General features: G+C 40.2%; 2 protein-coding genes across 2 annotated transcripts in view; both read left to right on the plus strand.

Annotated features, from left to right (window-relative positions):
* The first annotated feature begins 1,593 nt into the window (after positions 1-1,593).
* LOC113471266 (patatin-like phospholipase domain-containing protein 7) lies at positions 1,594-4,550 on the plus strand. The gene is made up of 3 exons (XM_026830276.1): positions 1,594-1,793; positions 3,470-3,675; positions 4,405-4,550. The coding sequence occupies exons 1-3, from the start codon at positions 1,602-1,604 to the stop codon at positions 4,538-4,540; spliced, it is 534 nt and encodes a 177-aa protein (XP_026686077.1). The 5' UTR covers positions 1,594-1,601; the 3' UTR covers positions 4,541-4,550.
* A 358-nt stretch (positions 4,551-4,908) lies between these two features.
* Positions 4,909-10,684, plus strand: part of LOC103518497 (neuropathy target esterase sws-like) — a 13,818-nt gene continuing 8,042 nt past the window's right edge. The window contains exons 1-8 of the mRNA XM_026830277.1: positions 4,909-4,941; positions 5,881-6,036; positions 6,593-6,707; positions 6,792-7,003; positions 7,406-7,495; positions 8,801-8,960; positions 9,357-9,463; positions 9,810-10,202. Of these exons, the coding sequence (XP_026686078.1) occupies positions 4,909-4,941; positions 5,881-6,036; positions 6,593-6,707; positions 6,792-7,003; positions 7,406-7,495; positions 8,801-8,960; positions 9,357-9,463; positions 9,810-10,202 (1,266 nt within the window). The remainder of the gene's footprint in view (positions 4,942-5,880; positions 6,037-6,592; positions 6,708-6,791; positions 7,004-7,405; positions 7,496-8,800; positions 8,961-9,356; positions 9,464-9,809; positions 10,203-10,684) is intronic.

Genomic DNA, 10,684 nt, shown 5'->3' on the forward strand with positions numbered 1-10,684 from the left:
TGTACGTCAGTTTGACTTCGCTCTGGACTGGGTGTTCTTGGAGGGAGGACAGGCTGTGTATCGGTAAGTCCCTTCTATTGGCAACGTTGCGCGTGGTTAGTGTCTCTATAGGTGGCCATCTGGGCGATCGCGAGCTGCTGGCTTTTCCCGGCCCCACTCTGACTATGGCTTTTCCCGGCCCCACTCTGACTATGGCTTTTCCCGGCCCCACTATGACTAGGTGAGGTCAATGTGCGAAGGCGGGTATCTTGTTGCCTGCATGGAGGGTATGTACTTGAGCCTGTCAAAGGGCTATTCTATCAGGTACAGGTCATTTTCTGTTGCTTTCAGTTGAAAAAAAAGTATTTTTAATGAAAGTACTTGGAGGCAGTACTTAAGTACAAATGTACAAATACTTAGTACTTAAGGCAGTACTTAAGTACATTTGTACTAAGGCAGTACTTAAGTACATTTGTACTAAGGCAGTACTTAAGTACATTATTTGTACTTAAGTACTTCCTACTCTGATACAGTGATGTTAAATCTCTATCAAACAAACTCTATCCCTCCTTAGTTCCCCCCCCCTCCCTCTTTGTTCCTTTGCCAAGTTTCAGTCATTTTCTCCTCACTAATACATTGTTCAATTCGATCTTTTTTCCAGTATGACCGAGATGGTTACGCCATCCTGGAGAATGTCCTGTCGGAAGTTTGGGATCGAAACTTTTCGGGATGGATATGGGAAAATGGAATAGTTAGTATCTAAATTCTGGATGTTAATTATTAAAGCGCTATGTTTATGTCACTTTTGTTTCAGACAATATGACCGTTCAGACTCTACGTATATTGTACTCACCGGGCGACTTCGATCGGTGAAAACTCTGGAGTCTGGGAAGAGGAAAGAGGAGGCTGAGTATTCGAAAGGCGATCTGGTGGGATTGGTGAGTCTTCTATTCATATTGTTAACATTTTCGTAATTACAATTAAGTGTGCCTAGGCTAGCCTAATTACCTTGGATAGTAGCGCGTCTACCTTGTAAGCGCTAGGGGTACGATTCCCGCCCGTTGCGGATTTTATCCCGAACGGATAATGGTCGTTCTCGGAACGGCTCTAGGCCAGCCTAATTAACTTGGATAGAAGCGCGTCTACCTTGTAAGCGCTAGGGGTACGATTCCCGCCCGTTGCGGATTTTATCCCGAACGGATAATGGTCGTTCTCGGAACGGCTGGCTTTCTCCTATCCTGTCTTCCTTCTCTCTTCGATTTCGGGACGATAAGATCTTGTTGGCAGTTCCAGTTTCCTCTATCAAACCGCTTGAAAAAAATAAAATGTAAATCAAAAGTTTCCCTGGTCTAGTCTAGTTTGGGTTCAATAAACGTGGTATTCGGTTTGAATAAAAAAGTTATCGTTTCTTTGGACTTGAGTTTTCAGCCTAAGCCGCTAAAACTTTGCAAAGAGGTTGGTTTAATAAATATTTTTCCCTATCAGATTGAAATGGTTACCAGCACGTCTCGGAACACCACCGTGATGGCAGTTCGAGACTCGGAACTGGCCAAACTTCCCGAGGGTCTGTGTGTCTCTTGGACAACGTTTAGTCCGCGAAACACTAGATTCAAAACCACTAAATGGTAAAGGAAGAACATTCTATTCTGTATTTTCAGGATCATCTACCTCGATCTCCTAGTGAACAAGAGTTGATTCATTCCAGCAAGCGGGAATTTATGGAGCAGTTGGGAGTGAAGGATTTCTCAGGGCTGGACATTCGAGTGGAACATATCCCGGGCGGAACGTGCCTGGTGAGAGAAGAAGTTGTTGAGGTAAGTCCGACCCTGAAATATTATGTTGTTTCTAATTAGGCATACCAATAAAAAGAAATTTTAATTGTTCTCTCTGCGCTCTAGAGCATATCAATTGTGTTGAGCCTACTTAACTTGACAAATCAAATCAATTAAAAAATACCTCGATAAATTTTATGATTTAACTTGGACTCGAACCACCTACCACCAGATCCGAAGTCCACCACTGAGGTTGGTTGTTGTTTTTAATATAATATGTTGGAATACGCTGTTTATTATTAGGCGTATCAAAATTACAACGAAATACATAATACATTTAGGTACATAATTATAATATCAACGATGCGATAAACATAACATCTCGTGTTATCAAAATTACAACGAAATACATAATACATTTAGGTACATAATAACATAATTATAATGTCAACGATGCGATAAACATAATATCTTGTGGAACCAATTCTCAATTCAATATTCTAATACTACATACATAACATATTATGTACATTAGCTAATCAGCTCTGCCTCAAATAAACGAGTTCTGAACAAACGAACACTGTGTAGTGAAAGTAGGAGTGGGGTGGTCCCCCACCTACATTTCACCTCTCGTTTCATATTTTAGCGCGCGTTTTGAACTTGTGCTGCTGCCTAGCGGGAATAGTAAGCAGCTTCTCCTGAAGTTTATATGCCACTATTTCTCCGCATGTTCTCGGCTGGGAGTTTGGCAAGCTCCTGTAATCGTGCGACTGCGAGGCCGGGAAGTGTGGATGGTTTGAGATGGGGAGTTCTATGCACCAGTTGATTTACGTAGACTGGGCGTCCGCACTAAGCCTGTCATCAATATGGTTTCTCGGAGGGAGCTCTGAATAACCAGGTTAGCTAAGGAGAGGCGAACCGGGCCAGGGGGGAAACCCAGCAGCCAAAAGTCTCCGTGGCATGCAGTAGTGGGATAGCGCCTGAGAGTGAACGCTGGTGTGTAGCCTCATCAATACAATCAGACCATTTCCTTTTGCCACTTTTTCGGGTCTGGAAAACTTTTTTGCAATATCCTAAACTTTTTTCCAATGTGAAAAATCGTCATCGGTAGATATAAAACTTTTTTTTACAGAGTGAAAAACTCCCATAAAATCTTTTTGGGGGGAATTCGAACATAAAAAAAGTGCTGACCTGAGATTCGAACCTAAGACCCCAATCATTACAAGCAAAACACATAAAAGACATTTTGCTCTTGACTTTTCAAATATCATTGGATTTTATGGGTTTCCCTTTTTTGTCGCTGTCAATTATTTTATTACTAGGTTGTAATGATGATATTCTAATTTACTTTATTTTTTAGTACCTATTATTAGCTGAAAGATTTGATTAGACTAACTATCCATCTAACCAATCAATCACATTGCAGGATAACAAGCTCATCTACGTGATAGCGGGGTCTCTGTTCATAACCCAGAAGTCATCCGATGGAACCTAAGACCCCAGTCATTTCAAGCAAAACACATAAAAGACATTTTGCTCTTGACTTTTCGAATACCATTGGATTTTTTGGGTCTCCCTTTTTTGTCGCTGTCAATTATTTTATTACTAGGTTGTAATGAAATTCTAATTTACTTTACTTTTTTAGTACCTATTATTAGGTGAAAGATTTGATTAGACTAACTATCCATCTAACATCTAACCAATCAATCACATTGCAGGATAACAAGCTCATCTACGTGATAGCGGGGTCTCTGTTCATAACCCAGAAGTCATCCGATGGCAGTAACGATGTTCATTTGTTCACGGCGTTCCCCGGGGATATGATAGGAGGTCTGGCCGTACTCACTGGGGAAGCCTCGGTGTTTACCATTCAGTCGAGATTGCCCGCCACCATAGCGTGGTTACCACAGGATGACTGTTCAACGTTAGTATAATCCTTTTGTGGCTGGATGGAAAAGCTTTCAGGATGGGTTTCGCCAACTTTCTTTTTCTTCCTCAACAGCCTGTTAGCTTAACCTATACAAATCAAATGGAACTTAACAGGCCTTCTGGAAGCTGAAAAAATATTGATGAAACCTACCATCAGAAGTGAGAAGTGATTTTTTTTTACCTTTTTGCCAAAAACAAAAGAAAGGTAATTGGAATAAAATAGAGTTATGGAAAGTATAATTAGTCCCGTGCTAACGTGCATATTGATGAAACCTACCATCAGAAGTGATTTTTTTACCTTTTTGCCAAAAACAAAAGAAAGGTAATTGGAATAAAATAGAGTTATGGAAAGTATAATTAGTCCCGTGCTAACGTGCTTACCATGCAGGGTCCTGGGTTCGATTCCCGGGATCGTACCTATTGCTTGTTGAAACCCAAAGTTCGGATGTTCAGGTCGTGTTTTTTTCTTCCTGTTTTTTCCACCGTCTACTTTTTTTCTAATAATTTGAATGAATTAATTAAGGATTTGTTTGTTTCTTGTTTCAGATTAATTGATGCCGACATGAATGTGACCCTGAAAATTGCTCACTCGGTTCTGAAGAGAATGAGTCCGTTTGTACGTCAGTTTGACTTCGCTCTGGACTGGGTGTATTTTTCCCACCGTCTACTTTTTTTCTAATAATTTGAACTAGTTAATTAATGATTTGTTTGTTTCTTGTTTCAGATTAATTGATGCCGATATGAATGTGACCCTGAAAATTGCTCACTCGGTTCTGAAGAGAATGAGTCCGTTTGTACGTCAGTTTGACTTCGCTCTGGACTGGGTGTTCTTGGAGGGAGGACAGGCTGTGTATCGGTAAGTCCCTTCTATTGGCAACGTTGTGCTAGTGTAGGATGAAAAGTCCCTTTCTTTCTCGAAGTACTTACCTCCAAACCAATGAAGTACATTTATTAGGCACTCAGGTACGTAAGTAAAATACATTAAAGTGGGAGGGAGTCTTTTTTTACGAAAGTCCTATGTGTGGAATTCAACATTGCACAAGTCAGACCGAAATGTCTGGAGGTTGATGCTTCGAGTCCAAGACAACTCCAAGACAATTTCTTATTTTCTTCCTGGTTTCTTTAAGTGGCAGCGTTATCATGAAGAACCTCTTCAACTCAACCACTGTATTGATTGGGGGACGACATTGTGACAAACATTGAAATAGTCCATAAAATATGTTTCAGGATGAACCAAAAGAGTACGGCAACGTTGCGCGTGGTTAGTGTCTCTATAGGTGGCCATCTGGGCGATCGCGTGCCGCTGGCTTTTCCCGGCCCCACTCTGACTATGGCTTTTCCCGGCCCCACTATGACTAGGTGAGGTCAATGTGCGAAGGCGGGGGGTATCTTGTTGCCTGTATGGAGGGTATATACTTGAGCCCGTCAAAGTGCTATTCTATCAGGTACAGGTCATTTTCTGTTCTTTCAGTTGAAAAAAGTTATTATTATTATTTTTAACATTTATCCTTTAAATCACTACATGAGTTATACAACGAAACCAGACCAAATCCACGTGTCTTGGGCTGCTTAGTGATTTGGTCTGGTTTCGTTGTATAACTCACGTAGTGATTTAAAGGATAAATGTTAAATAATAATAATAATAATAATAATCAGATAATTAACATGTTCACTTTCTCTTGCTTACTGTTTGATTATGAAAGCTGTCTGCATAATTTGAGCGACCTGTGGCTAAAGGTAAAGTCGTGGAAAGCGCTAGTTCCTTTTGAGCCTTTTCCCTGTTTAGCTCTAAATAGCGGAACTTTGGTCCGGAATAACGGCCGAACCGTACTTTCTGGAAACAGGCCCAAAGATAGTTTTGATCTACATAATTTATCGAATCTCTGTGCCAAGCTCGAGCGATTTTGGCTGAAATCTAAATTTCGGCCTAAAGGCCTGAGAATAGCGAACTTTTTTCGGGTTTTCAAAGATTTGGCGTTAAATAGCGGCCCAACTGTACATTTCTCGAGGTCCTTTTGATCATCATTAATTATGGAAGCTGTCTGCAAAATTTGAGTGACCTGTGGCTAAAGCTAAAGTCGTGAGAATCAAAAGATAATCAATGTTGTTTTGTTTTCAAATGCTCGGAGTTGACTATTAGGTCATTTTCCCTAGATAAACAAAGTATATTTTAATATTCTATTCTATCCTTGTATTCCAGGATGACCTTTACAATAAAGTGGACATGTCGGAGCCTAGTCTTCTCACTGATTTCTCTCGTCTGGCACGATGGATTACAGGAACCTCAGTAGGATTGGTACTAGGGGGAGGAGGGGCGAGAGGGGGTGCCCATGTGGGCATGATCAAGGTGCTGTTGGTGAGTAAACTATTTGTCTTTGTGAAACTCCATCCCAGACCGACAAGACTAACTGACCACTGGTCCAAAGGAAATTGAACAATAGACCTTGGATGGTTGGGAAGTCGCCATCTTGGATTTCCAATGTTTAAACACAGGCGCTACCTCGCCACCTAGTGGTTAAACTAATCCCCATATTTTTCTAAATACACCCACTATTGACCGAAAAAAGTGGGGTCAAGTTTAAACTTGACATTTTTTTTATGAAACAACTGCTGAACTTTTTGGGATTAGAAAAATTATTCATGAAAAAGGAAATTTGTTGACTATCTTTTAGGTCCCATGGGGTACCTTAAATTCTGATTGGGTCTTACGGAAAAATTGATAATCCATCATCTGTGAACCTGACAGAAGAACCCCATAAGTACTATGCTATAAAAGATATGTCGACTGAACATAAACTTTATCCTGACAAGGGTGATATGATAAATTTCTAGAGTAGATGATATAAGAAGAATTTTACATTTGTTTTCTAGGAATTACATGGTATACCAAGATTTTTGCATTTGTTTTCCAGGAAGCTCGTATCCCGATTGATCTGATAGGAGGCGTTAGTATTGGATCTCTAGTCTCGGCTCTGTGGGCAATGAGTAGAAATATTGATGAGGTTACATCGTCCATGGCAGGATGGTGCAAGGTAAGTAGTGCAGGATTAGAATTGACGTGATAGTAGTTTCTACCTTAACGTAACGCCCCATTTTCGGTGGATATTTCAGCGGATGTTCTCAAAGCATTGGGAGCCAAGCTGGTGATAGCGGTGGACGTCGGTTCTCAAGATGAAACGGACCTGTTTGACTATGGTGACTTTCTGAGCGGCTGGTGGGTTCTGTTGAGGAAGCTGAGTCCGTTTCATGATACGATCAAGGTGCTGTCGGCAGCGGAGATTGAGTCTCGGATCGCCTACGTGTGCTGCAGTCGACAGCTGCAGGTGAGCTGTGAAAAGATACATTTAAGCTTTCCCAATACATAGAACATAATGTAAAGCCAGCCACTTATTATCAGGCAGACCTGATAGGTACGGCTGAAATGGTCAGCTTGTCGGGTAGACCTGACAAGCGGTGGCTGGCCTAATACGAGTAGGTATATCTTGTTTATGCTGCAAATACAGGAGTTAACAGGAGTGAAATATCCTTTTACCCCTGCAGTCTTACACCTTTATACTTGAGTATTTTGACATTTTATGGGTTATATTTTATTTTATTCTTTGGTTCATGATGTCTTAGAACACATGATGAATTCATGATCCAATATGTTTAGCTGAAAGATACTGACAGTAAGAATATAATTTTCTAATCATAGTTGTGTTTTCTCGTTTCCTTTGTTTTTCCAGGAGGTGAAAAACAGTGACTATTGTAAATACATCCGGCCCCCTATTGACAAGTATTCTACATTCCAGTTCAGAGCTTTCGAACAAATCAAGGTAAGAATGTTGGGAGGATGAAAAAAACCAAAATATACGTTGTATTTTAGTTATCCTGTTGATATGTTCTTTGGTATTGATGGTCGAAATGGTGTATTACTAAGAACTGAGGAATCGGCATGCTACGACACAGACAACACGAATTTAATGTACCACTTGTTTCATTGTTTTGAAATAAAAACGGTAATGAAACATGAGTGTTTTTCTTTTTTCTCTCTTTTCTTCTTCTTACTCCTATTTTTCTTGAAATAGAATCTAAACTTATTCTACGTATTTCATCTGGTTTCTATTTCCAGGACATCGGGTATCAACATGGGAAGACCATATTCCCAGATGAGGCAGCACTAGAGATGGGCGTATCTTTTTATCCTGGCTGAGATAAAACTGAAAAATCGTCCCTTTATCTCCCCATGCAAAATATTCAAGCTTTTTCAGCCCTCGCTTAACTTTTGTGGTGCTTTAGTGCTTTTAAATTTTTTAGAGAGGCTCTTTTTCCGAGAGTTTTGATTGAGGAAACCAACAACGTTCAGAAATCAAAGAGAGAAGAACAAGATGAGAGAAAGCCAGCCGTTCCGAAAAGGAACCTTATCTGTTTAGTATAAAGTTCACCCCAGGTGCGAATTGAACTTGCAACCTAGGGCTTATAGCACTTGTTTCATTGTTTTGAAATAAAAACGGTAATGAAACATGAGTGTTTTTCTTTTTTCTCTCTTTTTTTTTTCTTCTTCCTCCTCTTTTTCTTGAAATAGAATTTAAACTTATTCTACGTATTTCATCTGGTTTCTATTTCCAGGACATCGGGTATCAACATGGGAAGACCATATTCCCAGATGAGGTCCAAAAGGTTTCTAATTTTACCATACATAATAAATTCGAATAATATAATTTCTCTTCCACAGAATATGAAAGGCGGTTATTCTCTCATTACGGACATTACATATCCTGCCGTCAGCATTTTGTCGGGCCGTAAGTTCAATAGCACAATTGAAGCCCTGTTCAAAAACAAGCAGATTGAAGACCTATGGATTCCGTACTTCTGTGTAACCACGGATATAACGGCCAGCGGTATGCGAATTCACATAATATTGATGGTCGAAATGGTGTATTACTAAGAACTGAGGAATCGGCATGCTACGACACAGACAACACGAATTTAATGTAGCACTTGTTTCATTGTTTGGAAATAAAAACGGTAATGAAACAGTGTTTTTCTTTTTTCTCTCTTTTCTTCTTCTTCTTCCTCCTATTTTTCTTGAAATGGAATTTAAACTTATTCTACGTATTTCATCTGGTTTCTATTTCCAGGACATCGGGTATCAACATGGGAAGACCATATTCCCAGATGAGGCAGCAGGCAAAGCGTTCCTAGCAGAAGGACTACCTAACAAGAAGTGTTCGTCTCATATGTTCACATCTTATGTGGATCTTGCCGAGAAAATGTACAAGAAAAAGCCGAATAACTTGAGTAAGTCAAGATGTTTTCTGATGCTTGAGTGTATAGGTATAATACTTAAGTAGGTAGTGCTTCATTTAGACTGTCAGATTAACACAATATGTCCCAATGTCCCATAATGCTTGAGATTGACAATTAGGTCATTTTTCTCCTTCCCAATATTTTACTGTTATGCTGTTAATGTTTGTTAAGTTTGGACAGACTGCAATGTGATCCGCGTTCATATTTTCATCTTATAGTGGACAGGTGGATATATCAACAGCCTATTTTTTTTGTAGAAAACTAGATTATACTTCGATTAATTTTATTACTTGGACTCGAACTACCAACCTTCAAGAGTCCACCGTGCTAACCCCTACATCACTTATGTTGGTTAATTAAATAATGAATTTGGTTTCTCGTTTTCAGCGGGAACTACTGTAGTTGAAGAGGAAGAAATCTCCATAGGCAATGATAGTGATGATGAGTATGATGAAATAGACGATGGTACCAAACAATTAGCACCCAAAGCCAAGGTAAGATTTAGGTCCTCTAAACTTATGAAATTCGAAACATTTTTGTCTATAATATTTAATATGTATCTAATTTATATGACTATGAATATGAAACTTTGGTACCTATTTGCAAGATGGGTACCATCTGGGCTTCCCCCCACTCTAGCTGGGTGAGGTTGATGTGAGCTGGGGGTAGCTTTGTTGAGGCCTTACGTCTCCCTCGGGATTATAGGACATAAATCAAAGGGGTAGCTTGTCACCGAATGGATGGTAAAACCCCTGTCACTAAAGACCTTAGTAGTTATAGCTGCATATACACTATACAGTGTTAAACCTCTATCAAACAAAATAATCGTTTCATTTTCAGAAGAAGGTCAAAAGTCGTCGTCTCACGCCACCGCCCATGAGTGTGTCCAATCTCTCCCTGTTCGGCCACGAGAGGAAACACCGTCTCTCCCACATCAGCAGTCCAAGTCAGAACCGCCTCAATAATCTCAGCCAAGAGGCGTTCAAACTAGGCCGCCTATCGGACAACCGGCTAAAAGCCCGTTCGGGCGCCGCGTCCCGAGCGATCTATCGAAGCAAGTCCATGAGTAAGGCGAACGCGAAGCGGATCAGTGTGGCCGAGGCCAAGCCTTGTTTGTCAGATCTGGACGTGCCTTGTGAGGAGAGACTGGGATGGGAGGTGAAGTCAGAACCAGAGCTGGCTGGGTCTAGTCATGTGATAGATGAGAGGTCCTCGGAAACGAAACAAAATGAGGTAAGATTTTTTTTTTTATATATAAATATTTACAGTTTTACTAAGTAGTAAGCATTACTTATCTTTAAAGCGTAGGTACTTATACAAAATGGATAGCCCCCCAAAAATATTTAATAATAAAGATTTTTTACGAGCATAAACTCGAGAAAAGATTTGCACTGTCCCGATGGGGGAAGAAATACCCTATAGAAGAAAGACACTTCTATTTATTTTCTTGTTTCTTGTTTAGACTGCAAGAATGAAGGGACTTGCCAGTCCTATGCTGGCAGTATAAATGAGGTAGGTACTTACACTCTACTTAGAGGGAAAAAACTTGGAACTTACCTACCTCGTCACCTAATTCAATCTTACCTACTTCAAATTAATTCGTTCTCTACGTGCTTAGCTATCTAGCTTGAGGAGTAGAGCTTCTACCTTATAAGTGCTTATTCGGGGTTCGATTCCCGTCCAGGCTACATGGTACAATGTGATTAGCAGTACTG

Source organism: Diaphorina citri, unplaced genomic scaffold, assembly GCF_000475195.1.
Source record: "Diaphorina citri unplaced genomic scaffold, Diaci psyllid genome assembly version 1.1 scaffold2214, whole genome shotgun sequence".
Taxonomy (NCBI): domain Eukaryota; kingdom Metazoa; phylum Arthropoda; class Insecta; order Hemiptera; family Psyllidae; genus Diaphorina; species Diaphorina citri.

Coding starts and splice junctions, on each gene's coding strand:
- LOC113471266 (XM_026830276.1), top strand. CDS start 1,602: ATGGTAAAGGAAGAACATTCTATTCTGTATTTTCAGGATCATCTACCT. Junction 1,794..3,469: donor TGAGAGAAGAAGTTGTTGAG/GTAAGTCCGACC, acceptor ATCACATTGCAG/GATAACAAGCTCATCTACGT. Junction 3,676..4,404: donor CCACAGGATGACTGTTCAAC/GTTAGTATAATC, acceptor TTCTTGTTTCAG/ATTAATTGATGCCGATATGA.